Raw genomic sequence first — 25,961 nt, 5'->3', positions numbered from 1 at the left:
TTCCTCAATCGCTGAAACTTTCATCGAATACAACCATACACACTTAATTTTTTCTGCCAAATCTCAGTTTTTTCCAGCCCCATGAAAACTGTTTGTTGCCTGAAGCTGCCACCAAATGCCAATAGCGCTAGCTACGTTTCAAATGTTCAAGGTCTGTTCACATGAACTGTAAACACTGTTTGAAAGTTGGATTCAAAACAAGTAATTATTAACAATATATGAGAAATAACGCTTTCTCTTGCATTGCTTTTTCTCCACAAAATCCGAACACTTTTATCACATGAGTACCAGTTAAGCACATCGAAATGAAGTTTGTTTGCATTCGATAAGTTTCAGGTCGAGTTAACAACATTGGCTCGTAGCGATGTGAACGTTGCTTAAAGCGTGTGCGCTGTCATTTTTGACAACTAGCCGAGCCAGAAAGCCAGCTTATGTTGGCTTCACTCATTTTTCAAAGAAACGTCAAAACATTCACCCTCTTGGTTTTTTCGCATCTTTTGCCGAATTCTCAACAACTGAGATCACAGTAAACAATTTTTTGGCTGAGATCACAGTAAAAATGACGTTACAAAGCTGATACTCGTAAAATATTTCACCGAAAATCAGCAAACAAATAGTGAGATATCAGTTTCAAAATTTTCTGACTACACGGCTGTTGGGAAATTGCCGAGCCAAATTGAGTGTGTAACTGCAACGTAAAGTCACTCTTAAGCAGAGTACGAGAAACAAAGCCTAATACACCCGAATCGAATTATCAATCTCTCATAATTTAAACCCTCATAATTTTTCCTTTCAACTACTTTTTCATACATGAAAATTGAGAAGAGAAACTATAAGATATTCATATGAACGTAACATATGAATGAGCTGTAATCTGCATCTGAATGTCAAAATTTTATGTCAAATTTACTTTGACAATCAATCTGACAATTATTAGAGATGTGAATAGATGCAATTACACTACTAACATCTCCTTTGGAGAGTTTGTCAAATCTGTCAGTCGGCCTAATCAAATTCGTTAGTTGGACAGATGTGTGGCCCAACCAACGAATCACGACTGTAGAAAATTTGGCAACCGACAGATATCCGTGAAGATTTCGTACCTGTCAAAATATTAAAAATAGCACTGCCAGACTTCTGCATTATTTCTGTCAGCTATGTTTCTCTTTGTTTGAGTTTGGCTATGTTTACGTTTCAGATGCTAAAACCACTAAGAGACAAATAGATTTCGTTTTAATTATTTTGGGAAGTACGACATTTGGATTTATAGTTGGTAACCAATCATGTTCTTATTATAACATCGATCCCGATGAAACGATGAAGAGCTGGTAGAGCTTCATCTCGGCTTAAATTGATAATGGTTGTCATTGAAGATTTTCAAACATCCACATTTACTTCTATATCAGGAATAGCCCACGGAAGCTACTTGGGATCGTTGATGTTTCTGCTTTACATCAATGATGTGTTTTTAGTACTGATCCTTCACAGAGGATCTCAAAACACTGGGTCTCATACGTTCAATTGAGGAATTGCAGATTTCTTTAACAACGGCTTGAAGCCTTCGCTGGTTGTGGTTTAGCAAGGACCGTGGGTGTGTAAATCTGAAAAAGTGCTCGGTCATTGAAATCTCAAAAAATTCTGACACAGCTCTGCCTGTCAATCTCCCAGAATTTTCCATGACTTCCGAAAACCTGAGGAGTATTTCGCTATGCACGTTGTATCCTCTCAAAATCTTGACTTATAGCCAAAATACCATTTTCTGGACCAAAATGGCTACGTTGTCATTTTGAAACAGATTTTCGTTTTTTAACAGTTCTGGACCTTTCTAACGATACGCTACGCTAAGCTGCTTTTTAAAAAAATATTGTGCAAGCTTGGGACAACAATTTCAAAATTGCCATCTTTGCATTTTTTCATGAAAAATATAAAAAATGTTCAACATTTTTCCAGAGGCACACCCTAGTTCTAATGATAATTCCGAAGAACATTTAATTCCGTGGCCAACGACATTTTGATCATGAAATCGACCGTAAAATGATAGTTATTCAATTTTTTCAAAATTAGGAAATCTCGTGCATGGACTAAGAACGAGGGGTCAGCACTAGAAGGTTTGAGCACATCGTGTTGAAAATATGTATTTACGTATTTAGAATGTAATTAAGTAATTAATGAAAGTATTTAAAAATCCTTTTGTTGTACTTATTATGATTAAGTTTTATTTTTTGTGTTTCGAATTCATCTCGTCAGTAACTAGCACCATCTGGGTGTCTAGTTAGACGATGTATCTAAACTAGTACCCAAATTAGCACTAGTTATTATGATACTTAAAGTAATTAATGTCTTTGAGCAAGTACTTATGGTATTTAAGGTAGGAAGAAAAGAAATACATGTAGGCAACAAAGGGTGTCCCCCATCAAATTACATCACGGAAAAAACGCTGTAGAAAATTACCTAGTGAACCGATCCTTTTTGAACATTCATGTAATAAACTATAACCTATTAGTAAGCTTTTGGCATATTTATTTCATTCAACTTTAATACCACAACCGTATGCTCGAACGTTACGCTTAACTCCACTCATTAGGTTCTGTACAAAATCTGGCTACAGCTTCTGCTGTACGGAAACCCACTTTTTGTTCATATCTTCCTCATGTATGGCTTCCTTGAGATACGTCCGTAATGCCTGCTTCATAATTGACCAATATTTTTTGATGGGTCTCAGTTCTGATGCGTTGAGGGGTGGGGAGGGGGTTCATGTACTTGGTTACAGGCTTGTTATTTGCTCACACAGTGAGCCACAAAGAGCAAAATACACCGATTGAAAATAGAGCAGCACAAAAACACTGCGATGTGCAGAACGACCGCACAAAGAGACACTTGAAAAACGAAAAAGAGTAAGATCTGTGCTCTTGAGCTGCACAATTTCGTTCAAAGAGTTACCTTGAAGAGTCACTTTTTTGTGCCTCCCCTCACTGGAAAGCAGGTAAGAAGGCGAATCAAACTACAATTGGGTCATTAAGCTATATATAGTTTTCCGTTCCATTCGATAAATTTTAGGTCCAATATACATAATATAACATTATTTAAAAAAAAATTCGTTGTAATACGTAAAAAACGATTTTTTTGTTTTTTAAAATAAATCTTATGTAAACTTGGCAACCATGCATAGAAAAACTGCGGTTGTTTACATCTGGCCTATCAAGACAACACCCAAAATGAAAAAAAAAAACTATATGCATTGGATGGTGTTTATGTCAAATTAAAATAACCCTGCGGGAAAACCGGGAAAACATGTATTAATTTTTTCTGACAGGGCATCATTTGTCGTGAAATTCGATATGTCAAATGCTTCTGATAGTGTCAAATCCAGACTATAAACACTCATAGTAATAGACTCGCGGATGTAAAAACCGCAAAACTGGCAACTAGAAAAACAAGCATATTAAACTGGCATCACCCAAAAGTGTGCAAGCTCGAACGTGCTCGACTGTATTCGATCATCTGTTTTTATCAAAATAAATTTTCAAGTGGTTCAATATTTGAATCAAAAGAGAAGTTATATGTTTGATACTGAGCAACAAGAAATTGAGAAAAGAAAGAAAAAAATCCAATTTCTTCAGAAACACAAAGTTGATGAAAAAGAGCATAAGTAAAATGCTTTTTGTGTAGTTATATTGAACACAATAAATATCTTTCTAAATAACATTGTGAAATACTAATACGAACACGAAAAGTGAAGCCTACTGTGAATAACAAAATATATTTTTTTAAATAAAATCGCAATACTTGTTCTGCTTGTTTGCATTGAATGACGTCATGCTCGTTTGGCTCCGGATTTTGACAGTTCGTTTGGCTTGATAAAAGTACCTTCGCTGGTCTATTACTATGAGTGTCTATAATCCAGACTATCAACATATTTCTTTATTTTAAATTTTAATATTATTTTGACGTTTCCTGAGTTGGAAAAAACATTATTGCAATCACGAAAATCAGCTTTATCGATGCATATAATAAAAAAAAGATTTTTTTCTCATTTAATGACCCAATTCAGATAAAGTTTGACCGGAAGAACGTTTTAAAAATGTTTTTTGGTTGCCTTCTCTACTTACGTGCGCGTGGGACCTAGATACACACTAAAGAGCCTCTTTATTTCTACTCTTTGTGGCGTGAAGCCATGAAGTAGAATACACGTGCGGGAGCAACACGCATCGGAGTGAAGAGGTTTATTGTGAAAGAGAAGAGAGCTGGTTCGCATGAAAAGTGCAAAGAGCGTTTGTTTTTTTCTCTTTATTGCTCTGAGGTGCATAACATCCCTGCTTGGTTACGAAAGTGACCCCGTTGGCTTCCTACCACTCCACGACAACATTTGAACAGTGGCACGAAGCTAGATCCGGGCAGAAGATAGCAGGGCCCTCATGTTGCTTCAACAGAGGAAACAGACTCTTCTGTAGACACACCTTGAGCTAGATCTCCCCGTTTAGTACTGGTAGTCACGAACGGTGCACTCCGTTTGCCATATGAGCAGATCGCTTGCCAAATCATATATTTATTGGCAAACTTTGAAAGTTTCTGCTTCTTTTCTTTCTCCAAAACATCCCTGGAAGTTCGTCTTGACGTATGTCTCAGCATCATCATGAGACAATGGGATTTCTGAGCAGGGATACCAGGTATATTTTTCAAATGTCTACACATTTCATAAAAAATGTCCCCATTTGTCTTCACCAATCAGAATTCTGAATCGGTTTTATTTATTTTGAGCCAGAAATCAGTCAAGACATCCGAAAAAAATTGTCTTAAAAATGGAAAACCCGTCTTCAGAACCTTTCAAATGTCTTCAAAATGAAGACATGTCTTCACATCTGGCATCGCTTCTTCTGAGTGTACAGATTCCGGGAACGCGACTTTGTCACCGTATTTTGCCGTTCGTCACGATTTGGAACCTTCTGCACTTTGTACGTATGCAACCCCTCCCGGTCATTGGCTCTCTGAACGAAGGACTCGGACAGATTCGACTTTTGACCACATCCCGTACCGAAGCAGTGGGATTCCACTTAAAAGGTTTCGCTACACGCTTGTGATCCTGATCACTAATAGAACATCATGATGCGACCGCATTTCTCCTTCCGCTCGATGCCCACGATTAAATGTAGTAACGTTGAATAACACGACTTACCGTTGACTGCACGATTCCGAGTTGTTTTCAGATGTCCTGATTGGAGAGTTGAGAATTTCCAGGTACTTGCGCAAAATCAATCATTTTTTTTCAATTTTCGAAAAAACTGACAGCGTTAAAAGTAAAATGTAAACAATACACTCTAAACTACTTCTACCCAAATTCACAATAGAAAATAACACACGAACACGATTCGCTAGTTGGGTCGATTGACAGATGTCAGAAACTGTCAAAAGAAATTTTTTACCTATTGTCTGCTTAATTGTCAAAGTAAATTTGACATAAGGTTTTGACATCCAAGATGCCTTTTAGTTGCGGCACGACCTAATTAGCGAACTCCCAACAAACGAACACCCCATCTAACCTAAGACAAGACGTGACAATCGGCTTCTTATTTTTCCTTCGGCATTCTTCTTTTCGCACATTTTAACCCTGCCGAAATCTTCCAAACAGTGTTGCTATTTTTAAATGTAATGACAATCTTTTCTTATAAATATAGCCACACTGCCAAACACCATTTCGCTATCCCTGCAGTAACATTTCCTACGGTGCAAAAAGTCAGAATCTACCAATCAGGAGCTGGACCATTCTGACGTAAAATTGGAACAAAAACGGCCCCCCTATTGTCACGTCTTGTCTTAGCATCTAACGAGCCCCCAACTAACGAATTTGCGCTGTATTTAATAGGGGGGTTTCTGGTGTAAAGTGCTCAAACCGAAAGTTATTTTGTTTAACGATTTTGAAGGCAAGGCAACAATGGATCTTTGGTGTAATGTCAAGATTTATTTATACATTCATTGTGCACGAAAAAAAAACTATTTTCAGTCACGCAGAGTCACACATACGAGCGTTCCATAAGTAGACGTCCAGCCATTGCCACGTCGAACACGATATCTCTTGATAAAATTTGCTGATACAGGAAATTCAATAAGATTTCTAAAGCTTAGACTTGTAGTTACTCGATGAACCAAAAAAATAGAAAAAAGTTCAAGTTTCGGAAAATGACTTCATGAAAACCGAAAAACCTCATATTTTGCTGAAAAATTCGCTCACTTTTCTTCAAAACAATAGGAAACAAAATTCAGTTTTCTGTGATTCATCGACAGGCTACACATATTATGTAATCTCATAAAAAATCAAGCCAATTCGTTGATTAGTTTTTGAGTAATCGTGTTCGCCAATTTGAAAAATGCGCTTTCGAGAAAAACGCTATGAAAGGGTGTCCCAAATCAAATTTTATTACGGAAAAAAACGCTGTAGAAAATAACCCATTGAGCATTTTCTCTTGAAAATTTGGGTAGAAGTAATTTAGAGTGTATTGTTTACACTGTATTTTTATCGCTGTCAGTTTTTCGAAAATTGTTACCGATAGATGTAGTGAGCTGCAAGCAGCTGAAAAAGACGATCATGAGGAAGAAAGTCCCCGGTACCGATAACAATCAACGACTGGGGCGGTCACCTGTTGACCGATTATATATGAGTGAATGGAGCACTTTGAGTTGTTGAACGACAAATGAACACAAACAGAAGGAATTATGGATTGGGCAACCAAATGAAGTATAAATGGATATTTGGGAGTTGAAGAAAAAACGCGAAAAGTGATCAACCATCTGATCATGATGATAGATGAAAAAGTTTCCATGGTTGGATGGCGTCATGTCTTATCAACTAAAATACTTATCGAGATATAACGACCCTCATTTTTACAGACAATGTCTATTGACAGAATATTATGTCAGTGATTACCACGGCGGGTTAAGAGAAGACGAACAATGGTCCATTACGCTATGACAATTCTATCTGTCGTTTTGTCATCGACGAATGCTTCTTTATGGGGGTTGCGGGTTGTTGCTTTGGAAGCACTGGGTGCAACCATTGTTTTCGTTCAATTGGTACAGGCAGTATGTTTCGAGATACAAAATATATCAGTTATTGGATGGCCTTTTGATTGTGTTTTAGCTGCGTACGTCAAAGTCTGTTTGTTGGTGTTGACTCTAGTAGGTTGTTTTTTCTTCTCGGCGTCGACGCATGGCTTTCCGTAATTTGCCATCTGGTACGTAGGAATCAGACCAGAGCAGGGGCCCAGCATTATTTGATTATAGTTAATTTAAACCCATTATTGCCCAACATGAGTTTTTTTGGATTTTTTTGGCATTTAAGCTGCCAATTGGGTCATTAAGCTATATATAGTTTTCCGTTCCATTGGATAAATTTTAGGTCCAATAAACATAATATAACATTTTTTCAAAAAAAAATTCGTTGTAATACGTAAAAATGATTTTTTTTTGTTTTTCAAAATAAATCTTATGTAAACATACAACCATACATAGAAAAACTGCGGTTGTTTACATCTGGCCTATCAAGACAACACCCAAAATGAAAAAAACTATATGTATTGCATGGTGTTTATGTCAAATAAAAATAACCCTGCGGGAAAACCGGAAAACATGCATACATTTCTTCTGACTGGGCATCATTTGTCGTAAAATTCGATATGTCAAATGCTTCTGATAGTGTCAAATCAAGACTGTCAACATATATCTTTATTTTAAATTTAAATTTTATTTTTACGTTTCCTGAGTTGGAAAAAAACATTGTCGTAATCACGAAAATCAGCTTTATCGATGTATGTAATAAAAAAGATTTTTTTCTCATTTAATGACCCAATTATATAAAAATATTTTTATACACAAAGTAGCTGATATAATTAGGAACGACTGCTGAAAATTTCAGAATGATCGGTAATATGGTTCCGGAGATGCCGTGATCACCACAAAGGAGCTTTTCGAGAAAATTTGGCTTAACGTTACTATTACGGACATGGTAGAGCTGAATGCATCAAGCTTAAGATTAAGCACCAATAACTGTTCCACCCTAGGGGCAGATCACTTGTGATGCATTTTTAAAAATCATTTACTACCAATATCTGCGATTGGCGACTAACGGTTTGTCCGGAATTTCCTTTTAAAGATAATTTTGACAGTTGGCTTTTAAGCCGAAATCATATGTTTGTTGAGATATATTCTGATTGCAGTTGAAAACTGGAAAATCCAATAAGCGACAATCGTATTTTCTCTGATACTAAACAATGTAATCACGTCGGAAGTAGTGCGCATAATGATGCGCTATATGATGCACCACTTCCGACCTCGTGGATTAGCGTTGAACAAAACAAAAAACGATTGTCGCTGATTGGATTTTTCAGTTTTTAATTGTAACGATAATAATTGTGAAGTGCGCGAAGCAAATGGATTGTACAGATTTGTCAGTGAAGATATGACGTCTTTAAAAAAAGCTCTTAAATAGTGTTTACACACAGTAAATAAAACTCATTTTTGTGTGATATTGTGATCAGCGTACACGTAGCGACCCTGCGCATTTCACTTCCATCATGAACGTACTGTCAACTGTCATTTGTTGAATCGTTTTTATCAAAGAGAATAGGGAAAGAGACGAATAGTGTGAAGCCAAAAATACCTTATTGAGCAGACCAATCGTGCAATGTAAATAAACATTACTCATGCCTGAGTTGGAGGAGATAAGTATTGTACTTCTATCAAAAAAGAAATTTGAATTTTCGTCAGAATTTAGTTCAATCGTGATTGTAAGGTGCATTTTAGAGCATATGTATAAGTAAAAATAAGCTTTAGAATTATTTCATCTCTTTGTTTCGAAATGCACATCGTTTGATAAACAAATCCATCGATCGACATACGGTTTGTTTTCAAAATATAATAGGAGTCATTTAAAGTGCTGCCTGTAGAAGCGGTTGCCAAAATTCTAGTGTTGAAATCATCATAAAGGGAGTGTTGCCGTTTTGACTGATTTTCACTCTTCGTCTCTTTCACTATTCTCTTTGGTTTTTATTTCTTTTCAAAGCGACCGTCAGTGGAATCAAAACACGTTTTCGTGTTTATCGGTACAATTTTTACAAAAAATCGGGTTTTCTAGTTTTTGTTTCGTACGAAAACCACTGCAACCGGCACCATGACGGCCCGTTCCAAGTCCAAACGGAACAAAAACAATCAGATCCGCCGCGTCAAGAACAAACAGAAGGAACTCAAAAAACTTAAGAGAACCTTAGGACTGATCGACGATGACGGTATGGATCTGATGGAGAAGGTGAAGGAGATTACCGAACAGCAAAAGAAGAAGGAGGTTTGTGTTGAACTGCCAAGGACGCTTGAACAGTAGATATGAACATGTTTTATTTTTAGGAAGCGGAAAAAATAAAAGCTGAAGTAATGGAAGACATTATCAAGCAGGAAACAAAAGATCTGGTCGAAACGGAGGAATACGTCGTGGTGGAAAACGAGAATTCCAAGGTGAAACATCGCTACAATGCTAAAACGAAACAAGATCAGTTTGGACAGTATCCGGTTTGGTACAACGCTAAAAAGGAACGCAGGAAGAAGCTCCTTCGGGAGGGTAAAATTAAAAAGCGACGCGGACGACCGGGTAGAAAGATGCACTTTATTGATGAAACTTGTAACTGGAGGAATATCGTTTAACAAGTAGGATGTTTCGTTTTGATTTTCTTCTATATACGCTTGTTTGAGAAAATGTAATCATTTCTCCATTATTGTCTCCAGTTTAGAGAAGAAATGTATAAATAAAGCTGTAAAAACTGATGACCAATCATTTATCAACATATGCTAATCTCTCATTTTTTTATGGTTAACCTCTACTGCCAGATGTTTTAGGCTTTTGAAACGACTAATTCAGATTAGATTAGTGAACCCAATTAATATCAAAGGTCTGTTTATCAAACGAATGAAATTATAGCCTCAAAACGACCCAAAGCGATTTTAGCTCTGGTCATAACACTTCTCTCATCCACATGCCAGGAATAATTTACTAGTAATTTTCACGGCCGCTGGGGGATATAATCTCTTTGACAAACTTTTTTTTTAATTTGGCAGTAAAGAGCTAACTGTAAAAAAAAAAATTATGTAGTCTATTCGAAATCCGATAAAGTGATGTATCTCCAAGTTAAAAAAAAGATACGGTTCAGACACTAAGCATTAATTCAACAATAATGTCCAACGTTGCTCCCTTAAAAAGATCGCAATCCTAACAGCCAATACTACACAACATGTATCTTAACAAAGCCAATCTACTGAACGGTACAAAAGCGTCCCAATCGTCATTCGCGCTGTTCGCAGATTGGCAATTCCTGTTCAATAAGGGCCACTCCGTTAGCCTCCACTTCGACTGCTTTGTCTTCAGCTTCGATGGAATCCAGTTCGTCTTCGTTTTTAACAAACTTCCCCCCAGCAAATCCAACCAACCCTCCACCGATGGCTGCCAATCCTCCGGCCTTTAGCCCTACAATCAGCCCAATTGGTCCGCCTATGCAGGACCCTAGCAGAGCACCACACATCGGATAGATGGCCTTTTTGTATCGAAGAGCTTTCCGCAGGGCCGTTTCGCCCGCCTCCACGTGGACCTGCGTTACTTCCACATTTTCTTCTACCGCATCGATAAACTGCGCCTGGTCATGGGTCATAGTGTGAACGGCTTGGAAGAGGTCTTGGATGTCAACAATTTCCTGCTGAAGGTTTTCCATCTCCTTCAGACATTCAGCCCGTTGCCGAAGTTCGTCTTCCTGGCGGTCATAATTACTAGTTATTTTTGATACTTGTGTCAAGTTATTTCCGTAGCGATTATCTCCGTCTTCAAACAGTCCACGATCGTCATCTTGAAAGCTATATGTAGATTGCGATCGAGAAGCAAACTTTTGCTGCATTTCTAGAAAAACAAAAGAAGGGTTTTTTTATCAGCTAATCTTGATGCAGCGCAATTCTACGAAAACAAAACAATCAACTTGCATGCATTCAAGGTCACACGGCATTTGCCCCCATTCCGTTAGCATTACTCACCCAAATACTCCCCCATCCCAGCAAAAGCCATTTTCTTCGCTGCATCGATTGCCTCATCAAACCGATCCACTTCACTTTCTCTGATCCGACTGCGCACTTTATCAATTTCCAGAATCAAATATTTCATCTGCTTGATGACTCGTGTCGCATTGATCTGCTCCCGTTTGATACGATCCCAATCACTGAGGGAGCCTGCTTTCTCGATGTTGCATTTGTGATTCTTCAGCAAGCTCAAATACTGCGGAATGGATTGGTTGAATTTCTCGATTGATATCTCGGCCAGTTTAAGAGAAATTTTATCATTTTCATCCGTCACAGAGTCCATTGCTGTATACTAATGAACCTTTATTGGATCGTTTCTGATTATTACTTGCTTGGTCAGCTGTCGATTTTTATTTACCACACAGAAAGGAATATACTAGTGCAATAGTTATGAATGACGAAATTGATGTTATCGTTGGTTTTAAAACTTGTTTTTCTGCGTTTTGCTCCGCGATTAAAATCTGATACTTTTTTCTTTTGTTCTATGCAGTTTTATTTGTTTATTTTTTCACTTTCAGTGAAAAGAAACTAATCATGACAGCTGCACATAGTCGTTGCAAAAAGAAGGGGCAAACGGGCTCCGTTCACTCACTACACACAATCTATATTACAGAGACGACGTAATGTATAGAGATGCGCGAGAAAAAAAATCATGAAATCAGAATTTATGATGAGGGCTGGATAACTACCAAAATTCAGTTTTCGTAAGGATTTAGATGCTTCGTTGCTTGCATGCCCAGATAATATTTTGCAATAGCATTCACCCTACAAACAATAAAAAAAATAATAAATATTATTATTATTACTTTTTCAACGTTGTTCGACGCCTAGGGGCAGACACTTGTGATGCATTTTTAAAAATCAGCGAAATTAAATGCATTTCTTTCCATCAAAATACAAATTCGGAATGCATTTTGCGTTGAGTGCAATGTATTTTGCGTTGCGTGTAAGACATCAAAACCCTACAAAAAACAGCCCTACATTCAACAAAACATCGAACAAAGTGGATCAGCGTAGGACGATTGTTAAATAATCTTTTCTGCGAGGGAGTGCAAAGTTTATGCAAAAATGGAAATTAAATGCATTTTTTCTAAGTTGATACAAATTTGTTATACATTCCTAGAGTGGTCTGCCCTAGTTCGACGCAGAGTTCTCGCAGTAGATTTACAATAATATTTCATGTAATAATCAATTTTACTGCTTAGCAAAAAATTGATACAGTATCTTCACATTAAATTTCACTGTTTTAAAAAAAATAATGTACGGGAAAAAATTGATTTTTAAATGTTAAGATACATAACCACCCCCTTTTTCGCTGTATTAGTTTATTGGTTTTGTACGAGGGGAACGACACGCCGTAATTTGTTGATGAAATAAACTTATAATTTAAAATTCTGATTAGATTTATAAAAATTGGTATTGGTTAGATCAAAATGGATTCAAATTTCCGACATTACTTGATAATGGTTCGGAATGGCCGAGGATAGTTTGAAATGTGTCACAAAAAATAAATTGAATTGCTCGAATTTCACGTTTTGACAGTTTCAGTGCTCGATAACATCAAAACAAAACATTGCCAGTGCAGAACTACACGAACAAATCAAAACAGAAACATAAATTTTGTTGCCAGAATTATTGAAAGTTTCAAAAATAGAGCATGCAGAGTTGCCAGTTACATCAAATTGATCGGAATTCGAGCAAAATTGGATTGAGATTGGATAAATTTGTTGAATTTTTTTCAAATATTTTAGCAATACTCGATGTGATAGAAAATTGTTTAAATTTTCTAAAATTGCCGAAAAAAATGAAAATTCATGCAAAATCGAACGGAATATAACAATTATTCTGAAGTCACGTTCCCCTCGGTTTTGTATAGTAACATCCCTAATACACGAACTTTAACCCATATACTGCAACGATTCCACATATGGTTTGGATTATACCAGGGCCTTGCCTCTAACATTTATTTTTTGGTTCATTATGGATTCGCCAATAAGTAACTCACGATCCCTCGAAATGTCAAACCCAACGATGACATTTTACTAGCGTCAAATGCACGAGCACTCATTTTTTCTATCGACGAAATGTATCTTAGTTACAACTAAATGGTATCTAAGGAAAATAGAAATAACAGAGCTTGAAATACAAATTCTCAAATAAAGCATGCCATCTTGCAGCTCTACACTGAAAAAAATCCAAACGTTAATTCTATTTGCTTCAAATCGCATAAAATTCATATGAAGAAGAAATGCTATTGTTATCACGCGCACACATACCTTCTATGTGTCAACTGTATAAACTATGTATGCACACACATAAGTTATATATGCATATTGTTATAGAATAGGGTTTTATGTGCCTAATTGTTATGAAATGTAAATGTAAGATTAATATTTCTTGTAAATACACACATTAAGTTTATGTTCCAGCAGTGTCTATATGCCTCCGTTAATTGCAAAAATCGATGTGTAAAATCAATAGGCATAACGTTTACTTTTTTTTGAGTGTAGGTTTTGTGATATTATCGAAATGGAAGTATCTTCATAACGAGGCAAGTATTTGGGCAAAAAAGCAGTTTTTGGAGGTTTTAGGATAAAATAAAACGTTTTTCTCCGTCTGTTATTTGTTTTTTAAAAGTGAAAACTAACGGTTCAGAAACTGCATCGATTCAAATTCTGCTTTTTGATATTCTTGAAGCTGGAGAAAAAGCAAGATAATTTCGCCTGTTGCAACTGTATATATACAAAGAATATTTTTAAAAAATGGAAATCGTTTGAAGCAACTAACCTGGGTTAGTTTCTAGGTTCTCAATCGAAAACGACATAAGACACGTTTGGGTATTTGACTACATTATGTATTTGAGGCAGCAATTTGATATACATTATTACATACGATATTATTATGTACTATATTGGATCTGTTCTTTGTTTGCTAGATGCTATCAGAAATAATTTAAATACTACGCTACACACTGACAAAATATTTAAGAATTCAATTCAAAAAGAAATACCTGCACACGAATACGTAGATATTATATTACTTCCGCATCTAACAAGAGTTGTACGTATAATTGCTTGAATGAGGTGATGTATTGATTTGGTACCACCTCAATTGAGACATTCTGACCGAAGCAACAATGTTACCCACGGATATTTATCGCATCGGTCTGATATAACACGATAAACCGTTCGGTGTGAACTAAACGGAACCTGGAACCTATTTACGATATAAATATGCACTAATGCAGTTATGCGAATCCTTCGACTTTGGGAAAAGTTGTGTACCATACAATAAGTATGCTCCAGCTAATATTATGTGAATATATACAAATTTTTTTGCAGAAATTCTAAGTTTGATAACAGAAGTTACCAATCTAATGCTAAACTACGATGGAAATCGTATTACATTTAAGCATCACATTGAAATTTAATACTGCGAATAGTTTGTTTACAGTTTAACCTAACTTAGAGTTTAACTTGCTTTTGTCAAGTTAAACTCATTCCGGAACCGGTTCGGATTTCTGTATGAAGTCAGTATGGATTCCAACTCAAATGCAACAACTGATTCCGACTCAATCGGTTTCAGAATCGGTTGTTGCATTTGAGTTGAAATCCATACTGGCTCCATTCAGGATTCCGAATCAAATTCCAAATGGTTTGACCGTGTAGTATCATGTCGATTCTCAGCGCGATTGATTTTTATTTTGATATCATTGCTGAGAAAGTATGGCCAGTACCAACTGAGTTGAAAGGGAGACCTTCCTACTTTGGCGTGACTAGCTTCACGTTGAAGCCGGTTCACAAATGAGATAAAATTTTCTCGATGGGTTGATAGATAACGCTATCTAAAATGATACATGGTAATTTATAATAAAAATAAAAACGTATGCATACTGTACTTAGTCCTCATTGTCAACTTGCGATTGATATCCCGCACACCACAACGAGTGGAGTCTTTTCCAGAAGATCATCTGGTGTAAACCTTATTTACGTTTTCTGCATCAAAGCCGAATTTATTACATTCCTTAATCCCTTCGTATACATAGGACAATATTAAAGATTATTAAGGATACTAGTAGAGTATAAAATAATTATATTTACAGATAGACCCGCTTCAAAAAACGAAGGACGAACATTACAGGTGCTTTTCGAGCACAATTTTTCGAAACACATAACTTTCCATTTTTAACCATAGCAACTTGCACTATTTGTTTGCCTGTTGTTAGGTTGCGTTGATTATTTTCTGTTTTTAAGTACACTCGAAAAGAAACCAAACTGGGGCGCCATCCGGTGGTGAGTGGAGTCAATTTTGAAGGGACCGAAGTAACTCATTTGAAAAGTGTAAAATAAGCCACGTATTTTTGAGACATTCTTCGTTCGATTCACGTCTTTATTATTTGTCTTTGATTATACCCTGAACAGGTCGTTAGGCTCTTAAATCATACGATGTTTATTAGGGATAGCATCATTGTAAAATTGCTGTACTGTCACAGTAAAAATAATGGTTTTGTTATTGTACATTTCTATTCGCGTGCCCAGAACTTTGCACGTCAAGCAGTGGCAGTTTCAATTAGCAATTACAACTAGAGCCGTGATTGGCAGGAGAACCGACACTGTTTTCTTGTTTCGGGGTTAGCTTTGATGTCTTAGATTTGGAAAATTCTCACCTTGATGTTGGATTTATCAGTAAATAATCTCGAATAGCCAATCGACAATTACATTCATTAATCTAGAGATTTCCGCTCACTATTGTGTTTTCTGTGCAGATGTTGACCTGAACAGCGACATCTTATTTCATGTTAGTTGAAATTGCAACCTGAAGAACAAATGCATAGTAATTTAGTAAGAAACTTAGCTTTTATACATTTTGTATAGATAGGAAAAGGTTTCCTATGTCAAAACGTTATTGTTTATTAGAAGCAATGAGGGACGATTCACTTGAGTATTTTCGATTCAGGCTGGCGTATTTAAAGAGGTATTTACACCTATTGAAATGCAACGTATATGTTAATGATGTGTTTATTAATGAGATAATTATAATTTCTTGTGATAGAGTGCATTGCAAATGAATTTGTGTGCTTTATTGTATCGAAATAAAATTGTCAGTCTAATAACTTAATAACTTCCATTATATTTAACATAATGATTTGTTGGATCAGGCATTTTATCAAAAACATCCAGTAAACTAGTTTAAAATTTGGAGTATGTATAACATGAATTAATAACGAAAAAACCTAATTTTAAAATATTTCGAAAACTACTCCGAAATGGTGAAAATCATCAGCTCATCATAGTATTGGAGTATTTTCGATGTATTTTTTGGAGGAGCATTTTAAACTACTCACACTACTTTTACAGTAAACGGTAAGCTACGGTGGGTAGCCTAGAATAAGGTTTCAATAGCCTACCGATCGCCACCATCTAGTTTAACTCGCCTAGCCGCCATTTCGTTCACTGGGTAGGAGCAGATCACTCTACAAACGTACTTGAAATTTGCATCGACTTTGAACAAACGCGTTTAATGTCCATTTTTGCATCAACTTTACGCTTCGTCGCAGACAAGTCTGTTCAAAAAACGATCCACTTCGTTCGATGTATTGTCGGATGTATAGAGCTAGTTTCTTGCGGGGCTTTGGCGTCTTACACGCAACGCAAAATACATTCTAAATGCATCACAAGTGATCTGCCCCTAGATTTTAAATTCAGTTTACAAGGGACGTGAACTGCCCCTCGAGAAGGAATAGCATTTAAACAAAATATTGGTTGTGTTTATTACAATCAAAATTTATTTTTGATGCGTTTTGACAGATGAAAATAAAGACATCAATACTATCGTATCATTTCGTGGTCGATAGCCAGCGTTAGATCGCGAAAGGTGAGAAATTCTAAAAATTTCTTAAAGATTTGCAATTTTATCAATTTCTTGAAATTTATGAGGCAGTCCAGCTTTTTTCGTGCAATAATGGCGGTCTAAATTGATCAGTTCGTAATACGTTTAATTGCCCTTTTTAGACAATAATCGTTTACGCCAACTTGACAGCAACGCCCAGTTGAAGATGTCGGGCGTTCATTGAATAAACATCTAACGCATTGGACTAACGTAGGATGATTTAATCTCACTGGGCAGTTGACGAAAACCCAGTCACCAAATTTTCTGGCACAGACCGCTTTGCTAGATTTCAGTCTTGGTTTGGCAGCCCTGTTAGATTTCCGCGTGTATCCTGTCGGGTTAGTTGAGCTAGGGCGAACTCAGTTTCACTCGCGTTTTCTGGCAAATTTTGACAGGAACTGAGCAAAACCCTGGCATAACTAGGAAATACACTGTGCAAAGATCCTGGCAATTCCTACCTGGTAGAATTCAGCACGAATCGAACAAAATGTCTGACAAAGATATGGCAGGAAGCGTACAGAGATCTTGGCCGTACATTCCTGGCTCGATTCTGGATAAAAGTGAGCAGCATCGGTTGGTTTAACCGCTTCTGTCAGAAACGGTTGTTGCATTTGAAAATCGCGCTAAATGCTCGCAGAAACTCTGTCAGCATCAATGTCGCTTTGCTCAACTTTTGCTAACTTTCTGCTTGCCATGGTGACTGGGAACGATTATTGTCAAAAAGGGCCATTAAACTATTACGAATTAAACAATTTAGACCGCCTTTATGACACGTAAAAGTTGGATAGGCTCGATTGAGAAATCTCCGGAAAGCTGCCATCTCTGAAAACGACAAAAAACAGTCTTTTGCTACACCGTTGGCCAAACCTCCATAATAATCAATCAGTGGTATTCAAGCAGTGCCTCGAGTATATTGATTGATTTTTATGACGATTGGGCAGAAGATATATCAAAAAAAACTACTCTTTTCGTTTTCAAAGATTGCTGCTTTTCTATTATTAAACACTCTTTATGATTTCTTCCGTTTAATCCCACTAAACAGTGGAAATTAAGCGGAAAAAAATCATAAAAAAGTGTTTAATATATCATTCTACTAATTCGCTCAAAAACAGTGCTTTTCCAAAGGGCTTTTCTAGGCTTTGTTGTACAGTCGTGATTAGTTGGTTGGGCCACAGCCTATGTCCACGATTGACGATTGAAAAATGTCAAAAACTCTCCAAAGAAGACATTAGTAGTGTAAAAGATTGTTAGATAGATTGTCAAAGTCAATTTGACGTGAAATTTTGACGTTCAGATACTTTTTAGTTTTAGGCTGTGAACCATTTGGTGAAATTTTTAACTTTTGGTTAAAATCTGACACTTCGAAAGTTATTTGCAAAATAACCCTACTCTGGAGCATGGTTAAAATTGATAGAGCAATAGTTAAATTTGACAGCTCGATGGTTAAAATTTTGCCCATGATGCAGAATAAAAAGGTGGAAACATTTTCTGTACGTAATTGAGGTTGTCAATATTTTTCAATACAAAATTAAGGGATAAAGATGGAAACGATAACGTGTTGTGTTAAGATTTTTTTGGGTTATTTCATGATGTGGATGTTTACTTTTCGAGGCTATGACTGTCATACTTAATGTAATAAGAAAAAAAAACTAATTTTAAAATATCGACAAATGTTCACACCTCTGCCAACTTGTGGTCATCGCAGCTGTCAATTTTAAATAACTATCCATATGTCAACTCTTGAAATGGTTCGCTCTCTCGGTTAAATTTTCCCATTCAAGAGAAAATAACTTTCGAACTGTCAAATTTGACCTAAAGATTAAAAATATCCCCAAATGGTTCACAGGTTAGTTTTAGGTCTAACTAAAAAGCGGTCCAGTTGAAGTGTCTAACCAGCGAATCACGACTGTACCTTATTCATGGCTTTTATTTTGAAGACATTAGCAATACAGTCGTGATTCGCTGGTTGGGCCACACCTCTGTCCAATTAACGAATTTGATTCATTAATTGGACCGACTGACAGACGTCAAAAACTCTCCAAAGGAGACGTTAGTTAGTGTAATTGCATCTATTCACATCTCTAACAATTGTCAGATTGATTGTCAAAGTAAATTTGACATAAGATTTTGACATTCAGATGCTTTTTAGTTGGACAATGGTCCAACTAGCGGAGGTCCAACTAAAAAGCGATCCAGTTAAAAAGTGTCCAACCAGCGAATCACGACTGTATTATGGAATTTTTTTGAGATTTTTTTTTCTTCAAATCAACAATCGAATCGGAATCCTGGTAGTGTAAGATGAATGAAGACATTTTTTATTAAATGCTAAGGAAATTGAATAATATACATGGTCCCAGTGAGCAAATTTTCTGGCAGAGACCGCTCTGCTAGATTTCTGTAAGTCTTGGTTTGGCAGCCCTATCAGATGTCTGCGCGTATCCTGTCGGGTTAGTTGAGCTAGGGCGAACTCGGTTTCGCTCGCGTTTTCTGGCAAATTTTGACAGGAACCGAGCCAAATCCTGGCATAACTCGGACATACACTGTGCAAAGATCCTGCCAATTCCTACCTGGTAGAATTTAGCACGAATCGAGCAAAACATCTGACAACGATGTGGCAGGAAGCGTGCAGAGATCTTGGCCGTACATTTCTGGCTCGATTCTGGATAAAAGTGAGCAGCATCGGTTGGTTTAACCGCTTCTGTCAGAAACGGCTGCTGCATTTGAGCGAATTCGTTGCCAGAATTTTCGCACAAATCGCGCAATATGCTCGCAGAAACTCTGCCAGCATCAATTTCGCTTTGCTTAACTTTCTGCTTGCCACGCTGACCGGGGTATCCCTGCTTTTACAATAAAATGGGTAAGTTTTACAACCATTTTGCATACTAAGTACTAAACGTGCACTAGCCAGCTTGAAGTTAGCCCTCAGCGAAAAAGTTTCGTATTCTTCGGACTACCCTACGCCCAAAAAATCTATCAGCAAAGGCGAGAGAAAAATCAGTCGTAACCCAGGTAAACAAATACAATTTTCAAAATATTTTCGCTGAAACATTTAAAATTACTTTTCTTTCACTACCACAGGAAACTATTGTAATATCTCAGAGCAAACCACAGAAAAATTCAAAAACCATGGAGGTTGACACCGGCTACGAAACGAACGACACCTGCTTAACACTTGGCAGTGGCTTCACCAAAGCCTACTCGAACAATTTGCCCAGCGTCAGCAGCGAAATGCTGTGGAATTACATCGTCCAACTGATGCGAACTGCCACGGAAAATCCAGATGCCGTAAAGATTCTGTGAGTATGCTTCAGCAACGACGTGACCGGTTTCGAGTTCCAACGAACTTTTCTGTGTCAGGCAAGACGTCAATCCAAAAATTGACACCTTGTCCACCCTTCAGCGGGTGGAATATTGAAGGATGCCATTTTCGCGGAGGCTAGTTTTTGTGTTGTTGCTTCGTCTGACATGATGTCTCGTTGACAGGGAAGTCAGATCTCGCTGACGGGACTGAATGACGGCGTATCGTGGCCAGTTCAGAAGGGGAAATTATGGTTTGATGTTTTAGAAAATTTGTGCGATGACTGCCGTTTTATGTAATGTTTATTCAACTCCGGTAACATATCCAACAGGAGGAATCAAAATGGAATCCGGTAATAAATTGTTCAAATCAGTGAATTGATGCTGCAAAGTGTAACTGCTACTGCAATAAGCAAGTGTCATTCCGTAATTGTTTTTTGCCGATCTAAAACAAGCAGATCAGAAGAAAATTAGTTTTTCCCCGAAAAAGCGTATAAATCGTAATTTAGTAATTATAGCAATTCTTATCTTACAAATCGATCTCAACATTTTTTGCTCAACGGACTCACAAATTAAATAGAAAACAGGAAAAAACTAACACAGTATTGATTATAAAATGGAGTGGAGTTAAAACTGTTTTCAAAACATTGCATTCTATTAATAAATTAATATCCTTTACAGACAATCGCTGGCAGCCAACAAGCCGGAATTCTTGGATGATTCCATTTGCTACGTTCAGTTAAAACGAGACGATCGGCAGTGCACTGTAAAGGGTCAAATCATAACTGGCACAAGTGGAGATGAAGGAAAAGCTTACCAGCTGACGGCTGTCATCGATGAACACGGGGATCGGATCGTTGCAATCGAATGTTCCGAATGCGATGAAACCAGCAATTGTCGACACACTATCAGCTTTATCAGCTGGTTGCACCGCAAGGGCGAGGCGGACGACTGCAGCGAAGTCGTCTGCCATTTTCGAGGACCACTCTCAGCAGAATTGGAAAACATTCCACCGAAGCCACCGTTGAACAAAACCAAGGCGAAGAATTTTATACGGGAAATTGTTCGCATTCTACAGACTGAAGACATCGACTGTCCACTGCGGTGGAACTTCTCATCTACAAACAAGAAATTCGCGAATCTATCAATTCACGAAATGATAATGATGGCAGTCAAAAACAAATATGATACAGCCCAGTTCTTTGAGTATGCCCACACTATAATAACCTCGTCAAATGCAGTTCTGACGGACAAAACGAAGTTTACGCCAAAGTTCAACCCTTGGTACTTGGAACTGCGTTACGCGCGAATCACCAGCGCCAAGGTGTCGGATTGCATTAATCTAAACGTCACTCAGGCGGTGCTGTACGAAACCATCCTCGGTTGCCATAAGGAGATCGATCCGGTAACTCAACGTAAAAAGCTCGCAGTCCGACAGCGGCTTGAAAAGTACACCAAAACCAAGTACGAAAACTGCAAAATCATCCTTAATCCCAACTACCCGATTATCTTCGATGTTCCTGACGGAATTTGTCAGTCGCACGTGATCGAAATCAAATGTCCTAAAACGCCAGATCACATGCAAAAGTACGTTACGGAAAACGGATCGATCTGTGAGAAGTACTACATGGAAATGCAGATCCACATGTACATGCACGGAAAGACGGCAGGTGTGGTTTGTGTGGCGGATCCTAACTTCGAGACCAACAACGAAATCTACATGCATTCGTTCAATTTGAACCGGAACTTTGCCGTCAACAAGTTGAATAAGGCGATGGATTACTGGAAGAACATTGTGTATCCGGAACTCTACAACAGTTGGTCGGAATAAACAATTTTTTTTGTTGTCTCTTTCCACCAACTGAAGGCTAGTTAGTAGTCAAGAAAAAGTTTTCGGATTATTTCTTCATCTGAACCATTACATTTATTCTTCCTTCTACTCGTGTCTGCTCTTAGAATTTTAAGGACAATAAATATAGCATTTTTTTCTTTAGTCTGTAAAGAGAAATCATTCTCACAAACAGATTTCTTTTTATGCAAGTCAAAGTTTGCTGACAGCCATGCTAAAGTTGTATCCACTTCTCGCTTTTTGGTTCCTGTGTTCACTGATCGCTTAATGTTCGATGGCAGCATTATAGTATCGTATCTCACACGGTGGGACTATTATTTTCCGAAACACATTTGGTTAAAATCTGAAAAGAAAACAAGAAGAGATTATAAGTTATTTCTCAATCATCGCGGGGATAGAATATGCATTTGCATTACGTTGATTTTTATTAGGGCATGTTTGAACATTGACATTATTGCTGGTTGCCAAGCGCTGGTACCACCATGCCGGCCAACAGTAATAATACTAGTGGTAGGTAGTTCCTTAAACAACCTCTACTTTTAAATTCAAACAATGGAGGATTCTCAAACTGGGTGGGGATTTGCAAAAAAGTTGTAAAGTGTTTAAAGTTTAATAATAATAAAAATTAACATTTAAATTTAGCAAAACTGGAAGCGAACATGATGCGAAACATTGTGGAAACTCAATATTAAATTTAATTTGCGATCAATCCTTTTGATTGGTCAGTCATGTTCTACTATCTGATTCTTGTACACCGAACATCACCTAAGCTCATCCACTGTAAATTCACTTTTCAGTATCTTTCCTGCAAGTATCATCTTCATACTTCGATTTGCCGTTTCATATGGCCACAATAGATGACTGTATGACCCAATTGTTTGCAATTGATGCAGCAGGATATAATTAAGAAGAGAAGACCCGAAGTGAGTCTGATGTAGAGTAATTAATGTTAAACTACTCGATTTTGACTGTATGTAATTGCATGCAATCCAAAATCTTCACTTATTAAAGTGAGTGGCCCTTGAAGCAGCCAATCCCGTACTTAGACAGGTCTTCGAACACCCAACGCCATCAATCTCCACTGCCTTTGCAGGTACATAATCGCGTACAACACTCATAGCAAGCGATTTAGTTTTCCTGGTCGAGGACATTCCGTATATGGACAAATGACGATCGCATGGGCATATTATGCGCCGCGGTGACGTATACAACGTGCAGTGGCGTGGTAAGAACATTTTTCGGGGAGGTGGGGTTGGGGGGAGGGGTAGTTCCTTGTACCTCGATCCCCCTGGAACCACTGGATGCGATGACTACGGAGAAGACTGTCCTCAACCACTTACAATTCGCAGTCCCTACCTGTCGCTGTTAGTTCACTGATTTACTTCTCGCTTGAAATTGTACTGTACATCGTTTGCACATTTTCTCGCAAAGAGAGTTTTGACAGTTGGCTTTTAAGCCGTAATCATATGTTTGTCGAGAAGTGTAAATGGGCGCTCAAGGAGCGCAAAAGAGATAGACCGAACAGTATCACTAGCGACCTATTCTTGTATTCTGTATCTACTCTCAAATATAGTTCCAACACAGACAAACAGACGTAACAGCTCGAAGAAAATTCGAAAAAAATCATCTCGTACAGTATACTAACGACATCTATTGAACACATTGCCTAAAATGTGATTCTGGTAACCATGGGGAAAATTTTTTTTTCAATCGAATTCCTGGCAACAATGCCCACACCACTTGTCAACTGCAAGATAGTAGATAAAAGATTGTCGCAGTTTTTAAATTTGAAGAGCGAAATAGAAAAATCGCTTCAGTCACGTACTTCAATTTCCATAGCATTTCCATTGACAAATTTAAAGAATGCCGTGCTACGACAACCCAACTCAACCATTTATTGTTACGGGAAATTAGACAACGCCAAAATTGTTTTTCTTTTCGTGTGAAGAAATCAATTCTTGTCGTTAATTGGTCGTATGATTGATTTTTGTCTCTATTTACTCTTGGATGTAAAAATGACGTTCGACCTCTGACAAATGCATATTTGTCAAGGCCGTTCCAAAACACTTCATGCTATCCGAGTTACAATATCGCAAAACCGGTAGTCGCCATTTTGTATCTCGAAATGGCCTCAGACATTGACCTCTAGCATGCGATAATGAGGCCCACTCTCAAAATATGCATACTGATTGGGTTATAGAGAATTTCTTTAAACCGGAAGTAGCCATCCTGGTTTTAAAAATGGCTCGACATTTGGCGTCTACTCATCAATCCCGTTCCAAAAATACCCATATTGATTGATTTTGGAGAATTCCACTAAACCATAAGTCGCCATCTTGGTTTTCAAAATGGCGTCGGTCAGATTATTTGGTATCTACTCGTTAATACTGTTCCGAAAATAACCATATCGTTGAAGTGCGAGCCAAAAGGAAACTTCAATATCCCCCTATTCCACGTTTCTGAGCTCTAAGGGCCGATTTCTTCATCGTCGCTTACCGCTTAAGCCAGGTTTAAACGTACTAGTGAACCTGGTGTAAAAGTTAAGCAAGGGTGAAGAAATCGGCCCTAAGTCTGTTGCCTTCAAAAGGGAATATTTTTTATAAAAACTCGAAATCTTCACTTTTCCTAAAAGCGTCTAAGTCTTTTGTAGTCAATGTAGCGAAGTTTTTGACAGTTTTCGGAATTGGGTCATTAAATGAGAAAAAAAATCTTTTTGCCTTTCTCATATAAAGAAAGGCTATGCAATCACTGTAAAAATCGACTTTTTAACCGAGGCCCGGAGAGCCGAGTGTCATACACCATTCGATTCAGTTCGTCGAGATCGGCAAATGTCTGTGTGTGTATGTGTGTGTGTGTCATTTAAACTCACAATTTTCTCAGAGATGGCCAAACCGATTTTCGCAAACTGATCTGAAAGGTATAACGTTCCCATAAGCTGCTATTGAATTTTTAGTTGATCCGACTTCCGGTTCCGGAGTTACGGGTTCAAGAGTGCGGTCACACAGCAAATTCCCATATAAACTGGTATCACCATGATATTAAAATGATGTAAAACATATTAAAATTGATGTAACATTACTCTAGTTTGCGGGTCTGGATCACCAATGATCAATTAAAGCAGCTTTGACCATATTGGCCACCTATGACGATTCATGACGCCCCCGGGGAACCCGCCAAGTTCCTAAGCTAATATCAAACCCCAACGAATTCTCTACCGATTTTTACAAACTTGATTTCAAATGAAAGATACAGTAATATCATGGACTGCTGCTGAATTTCATTTGGTTCTGACTTTTGCTTCCGGAGTTACAGGGGTGTTAGGAAGGATACACTGGAATTTCCTATATAAATCGGTACAATCGTAATACCTCAGCGGCTAAAAACTATTGAAATGGTCACCAAATTACTTCTAATCGCAGATCTAGATCACTGATTCCCAATGAAACATTCATTCATTTCATTCATTCATATATTGTCCACTATCGGCGATTCCGGAATTCCGGGCATATTCCACAATTAAAGTCACATCGGTTCTTCGGTGATGACTGAACCGATTTTCTCAAACCAAGTCTCAAATGGAAGGCAAAATATGCAGTTGAGTATTGCGTCACCGCCCCCGCCCTACCCTTACACCTAACTCCTTCATCACTCCCCTCCCCTTGGACCACCCTCACGCCCGCATTTCCTTCATCCACCCCGTATACCGAAATAAGATGAAGGATTTCTGACGCATCCTCCACTCCCATTCTACTAACCCCCCTTCCCTCCACTTTCAAACCCATTCCACCAACATTTCAAAATATAATCACATGAAGATAACATTGAACTC

The 25,961-nt window shown here is 37.7% G+C and overlaps 4 protein-coding genes across 4 annotated transcripts in view; 2 read left to right on the top strand and 2 right to left on the bottom strand.

The window, feature by feature from the left end:
- Positions 1-9,035: 9,035 nt before the first annotated feature.
- LOC131690178 (protein LLP homolog) lies at positions 9,036-9,804 on the top strand. Its single transcript, XM_058975750.1, has 2 exons — positions 9,036-9,331; positions 9,391-9,804. The coding sequence occupies exons 1-2, from the start codon at positions 9,161-9,163 to the stop codon at positions 9,682-9,684; spliced, it is 465 nt and encodes a 154-aa protein (XP_058831733.1). The 5' UTR covers positions 9,036-9,160; the 3' UTR covers positions 9,685-9,804.
- On the bottom strand, positions 9,623-11,608 carry LOC131690177 (syntaxin-17). The gene is made up of 2 exons (XM_058975749.1): positions 11,056-11,608; positions 9,623-10,924 (listed from the first exon to the last, which is right to left on the bottom strand). Exons 1-2 carry the CDS (start codon positions 11,378-11,380, stop codon positions 10,320-10,322), a joined length of 930 nt encoding a protein of 309 aa, XP_058831732.1. The 5' UTR covers positions 11,381-11,608; the 3' UTR covers positions 9,623-10,319.
- Positions 11,609-19,932: 8,324 nt separating this feature from the next.
- On the top strand, positions 19,933-22,199 carry LOC131691884 (uncharacterized). The gene is made up of 3 exons (XM_058978572.1): positions 19,933-19,995; positions 20,065-20,282; positions 20,965-22,199. Exons 2-3 carry the CDS (start codon positions 20,113-20,115, stop codon positions 22,112-22,114), a joined length of 1,320 nt encoding a protein of 439 aa, XP_058834555.1. The 5' UTR covers positions 19,933-19,995; positions 20,065-20,112; the 3' UTR covers positions 22,115-22,199.
- LOC131691885 (uncharacterized) overlaps positions 22,182-25,961 on the bottom strand; it is a 114,420-nt gene continuing 110,640 nt past the window's right edge. The window contains exon 8 of the mRNA XM_058978573.1: positions 22,182-22,475. The gene's annotated coding sequence lies outside the window, so the exon portion shown is untranslated. The remainder of the gene's footprint in view (positions 22,476-25,961) is intronic.

This window comes from Topomyia yanbarensis, chromosome 3 (genome assembly GCF_030247195.1).
Source record: "Topomyia yanbarensis strain Yona2022 chromosome 3, ASM3024719v1, whole genome shotgun sequence".
Lineage (NCBI taxonomy): Eukaryota > Metazoa > Arthropoda > Insecta > Diptera > Culicidae > Topomyia > Topomyia yanbarensis.
This window is presented reverse-complemented; position numbering and strand designations above follow the sequence as displayed.